The 15,626-nt window shown below is 41.4% G+C and overlaps 1 protein-coding gene across 1 annotated transcript in view; it reads left to right on the forward strand.

Annotated features, from left to right (window-relative positions):
• The window catches only part of LOC121898950 (zonadhesin), a 44,418-nt gene that overhangs the window by 27,421 nt on the left and 1,371 nt on the right, over positions 1–15,626 (forward strand). The window contains exons 55-84 of the mRNA XM_042414490.1: positions 88–306; positions 566–736; positions 1,083–1,217; positions 1,946–2,161; positions 2,872–3,050; positions 3,322–3,424; positions 3,566–3,724; positions 3,904–4,066; positions 4,445–4,548; positions 4,653–4,832; positions 5,207–5,428; positions 5,852–6,031; positions 6,156–6,347; positions 6,844–6,993; positions 7,105–7,208; positions 8,084–8,286; positions 9,524–9,744; positions 9,906–10,052; positions 10,195–10,359; positions 10,529–10,680; positions 10,901–11,069; positions 11,311–11,419; positions 11,955–12,091; positions 12,300–12,425; positions 13,066–13,245; positions 13,966–14,190; positions 14,321–14,447; positions 14,628–14,827; positions 14,955–15,167; positions 15,275–15,420. Of these exons, the coding sequence (XP_042270424.1) occupies positions 88–306; positions 566–736; positions 1,083–1,217; positions 1,946–2,161; positions 2,872–3,050; positions 3,322–3,424; positions 3,566–3,724; positions 3,904–4,066; positions 4,445–4,548; positions 4,653–4,832; positions 5,207–5,428; positions 5,852–6,031; positions 6,156–6,347; positions 6,844–6,993; positions 7,105–7,208; positions 8,084–8,286; positions 9,524–9,744; positions 9,906–10,052; positions 10,195–10,359; positions 10,529–10,680; positions 10,901–11,069; positions 11,311–11,419; positions 11,955–12,091; positions 12,300–12,425; positions 13,066–13,245; positions 13,966–14,190; positions 14,321–14,447; positions 14,628–14,827; positions 14,955–15,167; positions 15,275–15,420 (4,997 nt within the window). The remainder of the gene's footprint in view (positions 1–87; positions 307–565; positions 737–1,082; positions 1,218–1,945; positions 2,162–2,871; positions 3,051–3,321; positions 3,425–3,565; positions 3,725–3,903; positions 4,067–4,444; positions 4,549–4,652; positions 4,833–5,206; positions 5,429–5,851; positions 6,032–6,155; positions 6,348–6,843; positions 6,994–7,104; positions 7,209–8,083; positions 8,287–9,523; positions 9,745–9,905; positions 10,053–10,194; positions 10,360–10,528; positions 10,681–10,900; positions 11,070–11,310; positions 11,420–11,954; positions 12,092–12,299; positions 12,426–13,065; positions 13,246–13,965; positions 14,191–14,320; positions 14,448–14,627; positions 14,828–14,954; positions 15,168–15,274; positions 15,421–15,626) is intronic.

The raw sequence follows: 15,626 nt of genomic DNA on the forward strand, positions 1-15,626 counted from the left end.
GTGTGTTCTGTATTAAGCCACATTTATCCTTCAGTGTAAATGTTGCAATGTTCTCTGTGAGATATCTAACTACATTGTCTACCACAGGACATTTTTGTTCCCTGGGGTCCACTGAGCCTTCTCCCGTCTCCCAGCCTTACGGAGATGTTTGTCCCATGGGACACTTCTGTCCTCAGGGTAGTGGGTCACCCAAACCCTGTCCTGTTGGCAGCTTCCTCACAGAGCCTGGAGCTTCCTCTTCCTCTCACTGCCACCCCTGCCCACCGGGGAAATACTGCCTCAGTCCTGGAGCATCACAGCCCACAGGTGGGGGATTACACCAGGTTTCCCATTAGTCAACAACAGTCAGGCTTATCATTGCTCATTGAGTATTGAAGGCTTATTGTGTAAAATCCACAACATTTCCTATTTCAGCTGTACACTGCAACTAAGTATAGGTTCAGGAGTCATACACATCACATTATCTGAATCTAAATGAAACTTAATGGCTGATCATCAGGCTGAACTCCCATATAATTAGATGTGTATTCATTCCATTCCAATTTATAATACCTCCCGGTGGTAGGTCTGTGTTTTGCAGGTTTCTTTTGTTCCGGTGGTGCAGATAGCCCCACACCCCAAGCCACCCCCTCTTTGTTCAGCTGTCTTCATGAAATATTGGAGGTTTATACCACAAAGACAGACGCCGCCTCTTGGATGCACAATATGTCCTGCTTCGATAACTCCAGTAATTCTGGTAAAATATGGGTTTCTTCAGTTTGTAATAACACAATAAATGCTTCCTTTGAAAGGGCAGTACATCAATTTTTTTCAGGCTATTCAACCAGAGTGCAAAGCCTTACGTGCCTTGATAAATGTCCCACAAAGCAGTGGCTTTTCAGTTTGACCTTTCACTTAAGTATTCTACAATTAATTATTGCCTTACAGTGTTACATTGTAAAAAGATGTTGTTCCCTTGACAGTCAAAAGTGTTAAATTAGCATGTAGAGAGAGAGGAGAGGCTCCTCTTTGGTTTCCTGTCTGCAAGACAAAGATATTAACTTAGACATCTTTCATGTTTTATCTGCCATGTTCTATTATAGGGAGAGACGCGAGCTGGATCGAAGTGGTAATGGCGCCACGGGCAGATTCAGACCATACTGTGACTCACTCACCGCCATGTCTCAAGAGTCCACATTATGCATGTACCACCTACAGAGGAGATATATGCCCTAGGGGTGGGTAAATCCTGACAGTGAACTTGTGCACTCAGTGCAATACTTGTTCATCCCCTAAAGTGCAGATATGCACGTTATTTTCCTTGTTCATGACACGGTAGTCCCACTTAATATAATTGCTGTGACATATGACTGATTTTATCTGATCTGCCTAGTGTGTGCAGTATAGTCCAGCTTTAACACCACTTCATCTTGATTTTCTTTGGACTTTGTTTTTAAAAATAATGAATGGAATATGTTTCAATCAGGGCAAAACTATTTGGTTTTTGTTCATGCACAAATGGAGCCAAGATGTTGGTGGTTATCACATTAGAATTCCTCCTGCAGATGAAACTCAGTCTTGAAACTTCAAATTCCCCTAGTTGTAGACCTGAAAGTCTAAATGCTGGAGTTGGACTTCCCTCTTGAGGAGCTGAAGATGGTTGGGTAGTAGTGCGGATAAAATAGCTGCACTGAAATGAAACAGCCGATGTCAGACCAGCAAGGAACCGATTTAAATTCTTGCAGCAAAGTAATTACTGCCCCCTGGAAACCTTGAAAAAAATCTGGTGGGTTAACTGTAAATAGAAGAAGCAGAAAATAAGAGTGTGGGAATGGAAAGTTCAGACTTTGAGAAAATCCTCTATCTCTAGAGGGAGTGTGTGCATAAGACCAGTAGACCTCTTGATTGGACTTTTGCTCTCACTGAAGTTGATTTACTTCAGTGATACTTTGTGGCTATTTTTCAGGTTTCTATTGTCCACTGGGTTCTGCCTACCCCCACCCCTGTGAGGCTGGTTCGTACTGTAACCAAGCTGGTCTAGATGCCCCAGCAGGATCCTGTGCGGCAGGATACTACTGTCCTAGAGGCTCTTTAGACTCTCATACCACCTCTTGCCCTGCAGGGCATTACTGCCCACTTGGAACCCTTCTCCCTCTCCCCTGCCCTCTTGGAACAATAAAAAGTAAGATGTCACTCTTGTTATTTAGCTGTAGCTTCTAGATTCGATATAATCTTGCATATTGTTTGATTTTTGTGAACAATTTTATTATCAATAGAAAACTGCATGCTACCTGTTTTCTCTTCCTTTGAAAAGAGAGACAATTTAGGACAAGTCAGTAATCCCCTGCCCTTTTTGGTCATGAATTAATGATGAGTGAGTAATCAAACACAATACTAAACTGTGAATTACAACACCTAATCCTCTTTGTTGCACCAATTGTCAGTTTTTCTTGCTTATGTTCTTACATGAACCGGTGTCTATCTTTGCAGTTCAGTGATGCAGAGAAATATGAAAACTTGCATTGAAGCCTTTTTCTCCCCCTTGGGTGCCTATGAATAATTTCAGTCACAAAGTGGTTTAATCGTGTAACTGTATTCTTGTCTCGCGGCAGACAACCAGAATCCTATTAAAATGTGCTGTAGCTCCTTTGTATGGTTATGAATTAGAAACTGATGAGGGAATAGGTATGTACTTTTCATTTAATTAATATTGTTATCTATTTTAATGCTTTCATTACATTAACTTATGAAGTGATCAGTGATTTAATTTTGTATGTCAACAAATTCTGTGTATACAGTGATGTACAGATAAAACACAAAACAATGAAAAACATTCAAAAGTATATAAATGAATAAATTTATTTCTAATTGATGTATATTGTTTGCTATCAGGTTCCCTTGGTGGATCTACAGTTGAGGATTGCCAGCTGTGTCCTCCAGGTCATTACTGCCACCAGAGAGGCATAGCAGAGCCAAGTGGCCAGTGTGCAGAAGGCTACTACTGTCCTGAGGGACAAAGCTCTGAAAGACCACAGCAACATGTCTGCTCAGTGGGACATTATTGTGAGAAGGTCAGCCATGCAGTACAAGTCTTCAAGCTATTGTCAGTCATCATTGTTGAACATTGCATGTGATGCCTTCCTCCTTGGCCGTGTCTTTCATTCTGTCATGACAAATGCATTGCTGCATGCCATGAGTCAATTGTTTTCCTCCTGTTTGCTTGACAGTTTGTCCTGTGTTGTCTTTCTTGGTCTTCACTGTCGTTGCAACCATGATAATGCCTAACGATGCATGTTGTTCCCCAGATATAAAGTCTAATAAAATCACTAATGGTTGCTTTAGGGCAGTGTCAGACAGACAGCCTGCCTCCCAGGCAGCTACCAGCTCAGACAAAGCCAAGGCAGCTGTGAGACATGTCCTGCTGGTTTCTATTGTGAATATCAAGGTAAAACTGATGTGTTGACAAATCATTGAATGACAAAGCATTTAGCAGCAGGGGACGTAAATATAGTCGACATTAAGGTAATGGCTGTTTTTTGTAAGCAACCAAAATGAAAAATGTTCTTTTTTTTCATATGCACATCAGGAATGATCCTTCCACTTTCATGTGAGAAAGGATTTTATTGTCCTAGTGGATCAGCAAATCAGCATCCCTGTCCAGCAGGTACCTATGGAAACAGGACAGGGTTGGTTGAGGAACTGCAGTGCTCATTGTGCGACCCTGGGATGTACTGTAAAGGAACAGGTACAATACATCACAGTTTTTGACCCTTATTAGTTGCTTGTTCTCTATTTCTCACAGTTGACCATTTTGCAAATGGCTGCAGTTTAGATTTATAAGTGTAATCCAGAAACAATTAGAAGTAAATAGCTGCTCTGTTATTTGAGTGATAAAAATCTTGCTTGAATGATATTCCTTTTAAGGGAGGTCTTCCCCCAGTGGCCCATGTGCTGCAGGGTTTGTTTGTGTTGAAGGAGCCTCTGAACCTTCACCATCAGACAGTCTGACTGGATTCCCATGCCCTCCTGGTTTCTATTGCTCTGAGGGGACTTTTATACCAAGACCATGCCCCAAAGGAACATTCAGGTGGATATTGAGCAATATCTCTATGTACTTATTAATCTTTGTTTGAATTACATCTATAGGATTTGAGCCACTGTTGTTGTAGCTGGTGACTAAACGGTGTAGTCTAGGTATCCTGAACTAATATTGATTTTTTTTTTTAAAAAGTCAAATTAATAGATCTCACAAGTAGATATTTAGGCAAAGTCAGGTAATGATCCATGTCCAAGTTTTTGTTGGTGTCACTGCAACAATGTGTTTAAACAGGAGATATAATCTGATGTGTCATCCTTTTTAAAATTCTCTAAGGTGATGCAATACTCAGCAATTATTATCCAAACAGCATAGCACTCGACTTCTCTTGTAGTTTATTGTTATTTATATATTCACATCTTATGACAGTCAGCAAAGCAGGCTTGTGGATGAGTCTCAGTGTCGTAGCTGCAGTCCTGGTTTCTACTGCTCAGAGATTGGCCTCTCTGCAGTCTCTGGATCCTGCCTGCCTGGTAAGAAACAAGACTGAAAATTCAATTATGTTAGTGTGACACATTATCCCACTTTACATGAAGGTGTTGCTTTGCAAACATTTTATAAAAGTGTCTCTCCACAGGATTCTACTGTCTAGAGGGATCTCATACTGCTGCTCCAATGTCAAGTGTATCTGGAAGTGTTTGTCCAACAGGGCACTACTGTGCAGAGGGCAGCAGTGTACCCTCACCCTGCCCAGCTGGCTCTTACCAGAATGAGACTGGAGGAAAAGGCAAAGATGACTGCAAACCTTGTCCTCTTGGTAAACAAGAAGATTCTGTATAAAACTGTAAAATACTACTTTTTCTGTCACAATTTCTGTCTGTCGCTCGAGATGTTGCTGCCATTTAAATGTGGGGCAGCTGTGGCTCAGGGTCATCCACTAATCGGATGTCAAAGTGTCCTTGGGCAAGATACTGAACCCTAAATTGCTCCCGATGGCTATGCCATCGTTGTGTGTGAATGCATTAGATTCTCCTCCTGATGAGCAGGTTGCATGGTAGTCATCGGTGCTATCAGTATATCAATGTGTGTGTGAATGGGAGAATGTTGGCTTGCAGTGTAAAGCGCTTTGAGTGGTTGGAAGAAAGGCGCTATATGAGTGCAGTCCATTTACCATTTAAATGTCTTTGCCAGGCTGGTTCCAGGATTTATCCGGCCAGAAAGAGTGTAACCCTTGTCCTCCTGGGTACCACTGCCAGTCCCCCAGTCCCAGCCCCACCAGGGGGAGCTCCACTGGACTCTCCAGCCCTCTGCCCTGCCCAGCTGGCTACATCTGTCCTAGGGAGAGTCCAGACAGTCAGCCTCTCCCATGCCCTAAAGGCACATACAACCCCAGCCCGGGTCTCACCACCACAGGTGAAAAGCGAGAACCTTTGTGAAAAAAGGGAACAAGTGGAATAATAAACCCTCTTTGAAAAAAGTATAATTTGGAGACTGGATATGAAAGTAAATTACTTGACTATGCAAATATTTTGTGGTGTACTCTCGAGGCCTTTAGGATGTTATTGATTATTCAAATAAAATTTTCCTTCAGACAAGATTAAAAAAATCTGCAGTCAAGGTAAGCACTTTTCTACAATAAAATAAACCAGGTTCAAGGCCTGTGAACCAAATTTTGTTTTTCTTGAAATGATCTTCCTCAATTTTTGTTTGATTCAAGAAACTGACACTTCCATCTGTGTGCAGTTGTTTCGGAGACATGTTGATGGATCTCACCTAGCAGGTGGCTTGTTTTGCTGTTAGGACTGAAGTCAAAGCTGTCACTCTCTTTGTTTACAGGTGAGTGCCTAGTGTGTCCAGCAGGTCTGTTCTGTGGGTCTGATGGTTTGATTGAGCCGTCTGGATCGTGTGCTGCTGGGTTTCTTTGCCTGATGGGTGCCACGGTTCCCAACCCAACTGACAACAGAACTGGATCTCTCTGTCCCCCAGGGGTTTTCTGCCAACAGGGGGTTATAGCAGGTAAACAGAATGAAAGACAGCTAGGTTTCCATGTTTTAATGCTTTCCATGTTTTAATGCTGATTTAATGGGTTATAAAGATAATCTCTTATATTTAAATGCATTTTTCCCCTTGTGTGTTTTAGGTGATTGTTGGGCAGGGTTTTATTGTGACTGGGGCTCTAGCAGAGCAGACCAGGCTCTGTGCCCAGCTGGTTTCTTCTGCCCCAGTGGAGCACCAGTCCCCATGCCCTGTCCTGCAGGGACATTTAGCTCTGGAGCAGGCAACACACACCAGGACAACTGCACCACCTGTACCCCTGGATACTACTGTCAAGGTGAGTCCAAAAGTTTTCTTCAGCACGAAGAGCAAGGGTGTTTTTCCACCACGAAATCCATGCAGGATAGAGAGGAAAGAGGAAGAAGAGAATACAATTTATCTTCCAGTAGTAGTCACCATAGATTATCATTCAGTGCAGCCACAAGACATGTTTTTCATGAGTTGATTTTTAAGCTATGATTATAGACACACCAAAAGGATACGAATCTTTGGCTAGCTAGCTGCTGATTATATCATATGCTGTCTTTTTAAAGAAAGCAATGGATTCATACCCATTCCATGAGGGATACTCAATGTCATTCAGGGGAGCACTCAGTTTTATTAATTGAAGCAGATATTATACAATACATCTTTAGGGAAAAGGGTACAACTGATCTGACAACTGATCTGACAGTGTCAAAGTGTCCTTCATAATACAGCTGTATCTTTTCAAAGTCTAAGAAGGTTTCGTCAGATATGTCAGTCTTTTATTCATTCTCTCTGATGTGATTCAGTTGAAGGCACTGTACAGCCCGCACTGTGTCCCTTTGGATACTACTGTCCTCCAGGACTGACACTAGGACTGGAGTTCCCTTGCCCACCTGGGACTGTGCAGAACCAGCTCGGAGCCTCAAGTCCTGATACCTGCCTGCCCTGCCCTGCTGGTATAGAAAGGATAAACCCCTAATTAAATAAAAAAAATACTTGTTCACAGTTAAGTGAATGTGTTTCAAATTTGATGATGATGAGTTTTATTTTGTTGGTATTTCTGGCAGGAATGTTCTGCTCTCAATCTGGTCTATCGCAGCCCACAGGACTCTGCGAGGCAGGATACTACTGTCCAGCTGGATCAACCAGCCCTAACTCTACTGAGTATCAGGTGTTGTTGTTGTTCTCTTTTGTCTCTGTAGGTCCATAACCTTGTGATGTTGGTCAGTAAGTAGTTGGCCAGTCAGCCCTTGCCCCCAAAGAATGATTCTTACTGATATTGGTGACCTTTTGACCTTTCATGTCAATTCACAATTCATGTCAAAATATTCTTATGCCCACAAGAAAGACCAAAGACTCCTCATTACCTTTCTTCCAACAACACCATCAAGTGGAACTTTGTACACAAGCTATCAAAAAACCACATTTCCTGGAAATTTGTTGTGGTTATTAATGGTGCCTTGGCAATGAATTGCTTTTCCTCTAGCACCACCATCAAACTTAAATTTCCACTGGTACACAAAAAATATCAGACTCTAACTGTGTTTACCATGAATTTCACTGAACTGATTTCTGCTCCCCATTTTGGTCACCCCATAAGCTTTCCTCAATATCCCCCTGAGGGGAAAAAATTTCAGCACAACATACTGCATAATCAAATAGAAGACTGCCATATTGCTGAGCATTTTTATACTATGATAAATGATAATAAATGAAATTGTAATAAATGGGAGTAAATTGCTATAGTTTAACAACCACATGACCCTTCCAAATCACATTTTAAGTCCAACTACTTATAAGGCTTTAACAATAGGAAAATCATTATTTTAACTTTCATCAAGCACCTTTGTATTGCAGGATGTAATATTTTAGCTTTAGACTTGACCATATTCGACTTTAAGTCTTGTTACTACATGCAAGCAATGCATGCTTTACCATGCATGCATCCTTAGGACATTATGCATCAAAGCATATAAATAAACACTGTCATTTTGTGTGTTATGACACTGACTGCATTAGGGTTTTTATTTTTTATTTCTATCTCAGGCAAATTCTACCAGAAACCATCTTTGCCCCTCTGGCTACTATTGCCCCTCCGGCACTGGCTATCCACTCCCTTGCCCCACAGGCTCTCTCTCCATCTTCCAAGGACTGAAGGGGCTAGAGGAATGCCCACCCTGCCCCCATGGACTGTTTTGTGACAGACCTGCAATAGCTGAGCTCTCAGATGCTCTCCCATGTCATGCTGGGTAATCACCTTTGCTCTTTTGGCTTTTCAGTTTAAAACCTCTCCACTCTGTCTGAGAGTAGAGAGACATACTGTTCTTTTGTCCTTGATGGATATTATTCAGACAGTTCACTTGACTAGCTGCCTTTGACCTAGACAGGAGGTGGTCATGAAAATAGTTTTGCTTTGAAATTGTTTTTCTTCTTTCTTAAAAATAAAATAATTTTATTATTTCTCTGTCTCTCCCCTACCTTTTCTGTTTCTCACCTTCTGCCTTTATTTTAAGATTTGTGCAAAAGATTTATACATAGATTCAAGGGACCATTCCATTATGTCAGCAGGATATCCGGTGTTCAAAAATCAATTGCAAGCCAGTATACTCACAAACAACTGAATCAGACAGATAATTGAGGCAAGCAGACAGTCTTTACCTGAGCGTCTGTTGAGTCTCAGCAGGAGAGGGAGCAGTGTTCTTCAGCAGGACAAAATTCACACACTTTGGTAAAAGCTGCATTTTGGTCGTAAAGTATGCTCTGCAGTGAATACTTAAACAGATAAAACCCACTTTAAAGTGGCTGTAGCAGTGTGTGTGTGTGTGTGTCAAGGTTACAGAATCTGAGTTTATTTTTTATTCCATCCTTGAGGTATAAATAGGATCTATGATCTGAGTTGACTACAGAATTAGACTTCAGTGAAATTAAAAAGTCATAAAACAAGTTCTATTTTATTTGACACTAATCACCACCAGATATCAAAGCATTTACATTAATTTGGAAACACTATTCTTTACAACTTATGATGCTTGCTTCTGAAACTAATTTCAACATATGTCATTTCAATTTTCAGTACCTGCATTCTTGGGACTATTTATCACAGATTTCTGGTTAGACATTATTTTAATTACATTGATTGAACAATGTGAACTGCCCTGAATTCAAATGTACTAGTTTCAATGTATCAATACAACAGTGACTGTAAACAGAAATGCTGCTCATTGAAAATCTGCCTTTTTAATAAACATTCCATAGCCATGCTCTACTTGAGAACACTACCTACCATTGTAAAACTAATAATTCTAATAACCTTCATCATTGAAATTTGAAGTGGCCTTGATTGACACTGAATACTTTCATTAAAATGTTTTCTCAAACTTCTCCAAAAGATGATATTTTCTCACTGACAGATTGTGGGATCTTACTAATGGCAACTTGAAGCAATATTTGTGATATGAAGTTTGTTTTTCCTGTTTATGCCTACAGGTACGTTTGCCTGGGTGGCAGCTCCAGTCCCACCCCATCTGATGGTTCCCATGGCTACCTCTGCCCCGCTGGCCATAGCTGTCCTGTTGGCTCAGCAAGTGAAGTTCCCTGTGAGCCTGGCACTTACAGTCCAGCCCCTGGAGCAGCCCACTGCATAATATGCCCCAGAGGGACCATGTGTTCCTCGTCAGCCACTAAAGAGCCCTCGATCTGCCCAGCTGGTGAGGATGGTGATAATAATCTTCAAGTATAAATCAGATCATTACTGCAAGTCTACACAACTCTAAACTACATAACAGCAGTACTGTCCAGTGGGAAAATTCCTAATGTTGCTACATTAATAATAAACTAATATTTGATAACTGTTATGATCTCTTTCTAGGTCATTTTTGTCCTGCTGGGACAGCCCTGCCTCAACCCTGCCCTGTAGGGACTCTAAGTAATCAGACAGGAGCACACTCCCTCTCTGTGTGCACAGCCTGTCCCTCTGGAGTGTACTGTAGCTCATATGGAGCATCAACACCACAAGGTGCACAGATACAATAGAGATGTTTAGTGATATGACTTTTGTCTTATAACAAAACGTATGCACCTGTATGCTGGTTAAACAATTTAATAACAGATAAGCAAATTGATGAGGAAATTTATAGGGTTTGTGTGTTTTTGTCTAGGTTTATGTTTGCAGGGTTATTTCTGCCAAGGTGAAGCAATAGGGCCAACACCGCAGAGCTCTGACAACTTCCCCAGGAATGGGCCTTGTCCTGTGGGCCACTATTGTCCAGCAGGTTGCCTCTCCCCAATTCCTTGTCCTCTTGGCAGTATCCGCAACACCACTGGTACTCATAATGTTTACACACATTATGAAATAATGTTTTTTCTATTAGATACCATGTCTTGGCTTTTGAAATAGATTCTAATATCATGCCATTTTCTCTTCTGTGAGAAACAGCTTTCTGTCACTGTCACTTTATCTCCTCACTGGTATCTGTTGTTCTTCTTTCATAGGAGGTGTGTCGATGGAAAGCTGCTCTGCCTGTCCTGCAGGTCATTACTGTTCTACTGAAGGTCTGGCCAACCCCAGTGGGCCCTGTGCTGCTGGTTTCTACTGCCCTTTTGACTTCTCTTCAACCATTCCATATGCCTTCCTCTGTCCCAAGGTAAGGCTATTCATGTACTCTTTAATTCTTTCTATCTGTGTTCCCTGTCTTCCACTGAATTCCCTTCCCTGTCCTTCACATATCCATTGTTGTTATTGTCTACCTAACAGTATCTCTAAGCTATCTTAGAGAAGCTTGTGCCACGTTGATTATCATTAATGTCCTGCTGCATTGAATGCCACCCCTCAGTTGCACTTTGGTCATTTCCATTCTCTCCTAGGGCCACTACTGTCCAGAAGGCTCTGCCCTAGCCCTGCCTTGTCCAACAGGAGAGTATCAGCCAAACCTGGGCTCAGATAGCTGCATTCCCTGCCGACCTGGATTCTACTGTGAGGAGGCCATAATAGGAGAGCCATGGCCCTGCCCACCACACTCATTCTGCCCTGCAGGTATGCTATGTACAATTTTGACTACAGAGGATGACAACTTTAATTTAATTTCCATGTATGTATAATCTTATAAACCATCACAAAGAAAACAAAAAAGACACAAAACTCCCTTTCAGATTTGTGTTTTAGTCCAAAATAAAACAAAAAAAAAAATTGTACTTAATGGCACTTATTGCCATTGTGGTAATTACTATGTAATAAATCATGCAGCCTGTCTCTGTTCTTCTGCATCTTTTGTCAGGCACCATGGTGCCTCAGCCATGTCCTAATGGGACATATACTCATCCAAACCAGGGAGGGCTACAGGAAGAGAGAGAGTGTTTACCCTGCCCCCCAGGGAACTTCTGCAGGTAAAGAGCGCTGGTTCACTGGAAGCATCACAGCTTATTTGCATGCAAGCATGAGCACGCAAATGTGCACTTGTCTCACATACTGTACAATACACCCAGACACACACACACACACACACACACACACACACACACACACACACACACACACACACAGATATGTATATAGACATACTGTACAGTTAGGCACATGCACATCCTGTGCTCATGCATACATGCTCAAAGGCAAACACGCTCTCTGCTTTGATTATACTCACAATTAGCAGAAGGAGGGAATACTGTATATCATGCTTCGGGAGTCATGGTTCACTGAACAGCCAAATTAACACCTTAATATGGATGAATATAATGAATTTGGATATGACTATGGGAGGTTAAAATGGTAGAAATTATGTAATTATCAAGCTGTTTATCTAATGAAGTGTGCAATCTAGTGTCTTCAGAAATATTCTTGCCCATGCTTGTGTGTGTTTGTGTGTATGCAATGAATTTTGTGGTTTTATGGATAAACTAACCTAGTGTATATTTTCCAAAGAGCTGGTAGGATCCAGGGTGTGTGTGCTGCAGGGTATCTTTGTTTTTCTGGGAGTGCAGATTTAACCCCGCAGGGACCAATGTCTGACTTGACCCAGTGTCAGTGGGGCATGCAGTGTGCTGGACCATGTCCACCAGGTACAATGCATCAATTCTTAAAAACAAACAAACAAACAAACAAATAACCTAAATGCTAGCAACAATTGATATTCAGTTTATCCACAGTGTTGTTCTCAGATGACCTTTGAGATTAGTTATCTCAAACTTATAAGTATAGTCAGACAGTCAGTTTATCATTTAACTCTTTAAAGTTAATTGTAAAAACCTAAGCATTTTTTTATTCTAGGTTTTTACTGTCCTGAAGGCACAGAGGAGGCTGTGCCGTGTCCTACAAACAGTGTCAGAAGCTCCCCAGGAGGTGCCAACCTACAGGACTGCTTACTGTGCCCACCTCAGCATTGGTGTAAACCTGGTACAGACTGATAACAGTCTTAATGTTTGAGTGTTTTGAAGTATTTTTGTAGCTAATGCAGTCAGGTTTACAGAATTACAGTGCAGGATAATCTTTTAAACATTATGAAGTCTCCTTTTTGTGGACAAATTGGGTTTGAGAAATGATGGAAAGCAATGCCTGAGTTTGTGACATTGATTTAGACAATTAAAACTTAGCAGAAAGGGCATTGCGTAGTTTTGGAATTCTTACAGTGAAAGTCTCATTTTGTCTTTGGTGAGCAGTTTTTCAATCCTGATGCTTTGTACAGAGCATACTGCCTGCTTTCTATCGTACCATGTAGTTGATTACAGTCTTGTGTGTAAACTGATTAGATGTCAGCATGATCTGGGACTAAAAACCACTGGCTGACAGCCAGGTGAGCCCTGAAAATGATGACTAAGGCTGGGATCATGAAGTGTTTACCGGTCAGAAATATTGCCAGGGGCAAGTGCTTGATGAGCCTTAAAAGTAATCAATAAAATATTGAAATCTTGAAATCAACTCCTCAAACGGAAAGCAAGGAGTGTAACAAATGTGCACTGAAACAATCTTCACATAAAAATATGAAACTGTTTTTTTCCCCTCATAATATTTCAGCATTTTGTTTGTTTGTTTGCAGGAGATGCAGTCCTTCATCTGTGTCCTGCTGGTCATTACTGTGATGGTTTACCTGGCAGCAGCTCTAATGGAGAGACAGGACCCAGGCCATGTCCTCTGTACACCTACCGAGCTTCCCCTGGCGCAGGCAGCAAGAGTGACTGCCTGCCCTGTCCTCCTGGTTCTCACTGTAATAGCACAGGTCTGACACACTGCAGCTCACACCATAGACCACAACCTACTAATTTAAAAGGTTAATTAAAATTACATATGCAAATGTAACAGATTCCTTAAATTACAGGTGATATTTTCTCTTTTCTTTCTGCTATATCTTGTAATGAATTGTAAAATAGTTACACCTTAGTATGCCTCTCTTGAGTGGGTTTGAATTCACATTTGGAAGGACAGTTCAATGCAGTTTGCCTTTCTAGGTTGTATTAATTTCACTAGGCATGCACACCTTTATACTTGTGCCTGAGCCTTTAGCTGAGATAAGAGTGGAGAAGGTATAATGTGATTGAAGGCCTTGAATTTAAAACATACCTGGGGTGACAGTTATGACTGAGGGGTGGATTTACAAAGGAAAAACTTATTTTAATCTCCCTCACAAATGCTTAATGTTTGAAATTGAAACCATATTGTTACTTTATCTGCTGGATGATGTGCAGCAGATGGTCTCCTCCCTCTCCTCTCTCTGATTCTTTGTATTCATACATGAAAGCTTCGTAAATAATGAGTAGCAAAGAACTTCACTTGTGTCTGAGTCATTTTGATAAGTTTAATGGTTCAGGTGTTTGTTACTTCATTGAGGGTCCCACTCAATTTGATAATTTCTTATGCAAAGATGAAATTAATTTATTTAAATTATGGTTTCACTGTGTGAAGTAATATGTTTTCTACATTTTTTATTTTTATTTTCCAGGGCTTACAGACTACTCCAACCATCCTTGCCCACCTGGTTATTGGTGCAGTGGGTCTGGACCCCCTTTTCTCTGCCCACCAGGCACCAAGAGGTCCCTTCCTGGAGCTGCTGCACCTAGCCAATGTGAGCCCTGTGCAGGGGGAACCTTCTGTCCAGATCCTTGGGCTACAGGAAAGCCCAATGTGGAGGGGATACCCTGCAGGGCCTCTTATCATTGTCCCATGGGTAGGTTTATCCACACAGTTTATAATATTACCATATATCTGTAAAATCTGTATGTGATGGCATGGAATATTTTATTTTAATAATAAATATAGTGATTTTAATTTAATATGAGTTTTTGCTTATAATTCAGGTGCAGTCACAGAGAGGCTGTGCAGAGCTGGCTCATACTGTGGACCTCTGACTGCTGAACCTCAAGTCTGTCCTGAAGGTTACATTTGTCCAGAGGGATCCCATTCCTACAACACCCCCGAACAACTGTGAGTGCATTCAAATGGTCCGGCATTCTAAAACATGGCACATAAGGAAGACTGTCTGTAGGACTGACATGGAAATGAGAGGCTTTAACCGTTGAAATGATAATAGCTTAATGGATTTGGACTGATTCTGCAAGGTGGGGGTTAAAGTTTTATAAATAACTTTGTTACCATGCTCCACAGCTGTCCATTTCCCTACTACTGCCCAGCCAACAGCTCTGCCATGAAGTCCTGTGAAGGGGGCTCCATGCCTGTCAACACCAGTGGGCTCAGAGGATCCAAAAACAGCTGCTGTAGTGTGTGTGAGGGTGGCACCTATCACCTCTACCTCTCCCCTATCCCACAATGCCTTCCATGCCCACCAGGATACTATTGTCCCACAGGTACTTTACATGCAAAGAAAGGAATTACTCACCACCACAAATCATTCCTGATCTCAATTCATGTTTAAATTATGTATTATTTCATGCCTAACTCGAAATTAAGTGTAAATTGATTTTAATTGAACAGGTACAAACCACTACAAGAGTAATCCTTGCCCTCTTGGGTATGTCTGTCCGATGGGATCCACCCAAGAGATACCATGCCCCCCTGGCTCTTTTGGTAACCTCACTAATACTGAGAAAATCGAGGACTGTCACCCATGTCCAGTTGGCACCTTCAACCACCTGCCTGCCCAGAAGGCCTGCTTTCCCTGTGGCAGCTCCTCCACCTCACCTGCAGGTTTTACCCTTTCAGATGTTCCTCAGATCACATAAAATGCTTTTATCTGAACATTATTATGTTCATTTTTTTATCAAATTTGTCCTGCGTCTCATTTGTTTCCACAGGTTCTTCTTCTTGTACCTGTATTGGAAAGAACCGTGCATTCCAGCACTCAGATGGTTCATGTTTGTGCAGAACTGGTTTTATCTTCTATGACGAACTGGATTTCAAAAGCTCTACATCTGACAGTGAATTGGACTGCCAGCCTGAGGTTAGCATTAGGCCTGAAGTCAGCAATAATTTTGTTTTTATTTCTTTTTTAATCTAATTTTCCCATATTTAGACAGTGAATTTGTAATTTCTTCCTTTCAAAGATTTTATGGAAATACAGTAAATGTGTTCTTGTGCAACTGTATAGACTGAAAATATTATACTCCTTCAAAGTCAACTTTGAATGTGATGCTGTATTGCAGCCAA

This window comes from Thunnus maccoyii, chromosome 6 (genome assembly GCF_910596095.1).
Source record: "Thunnus maccoyii chromosome 6, fThuMac1.1, whole genome shotgun sequence".
Classification (NCBI taxonomy): Eukaryota; Metazoa; Chordata; class Actinopteri; order Scombriformes; family Scombridae; genus Thunnus; species Thunnus maccoyii.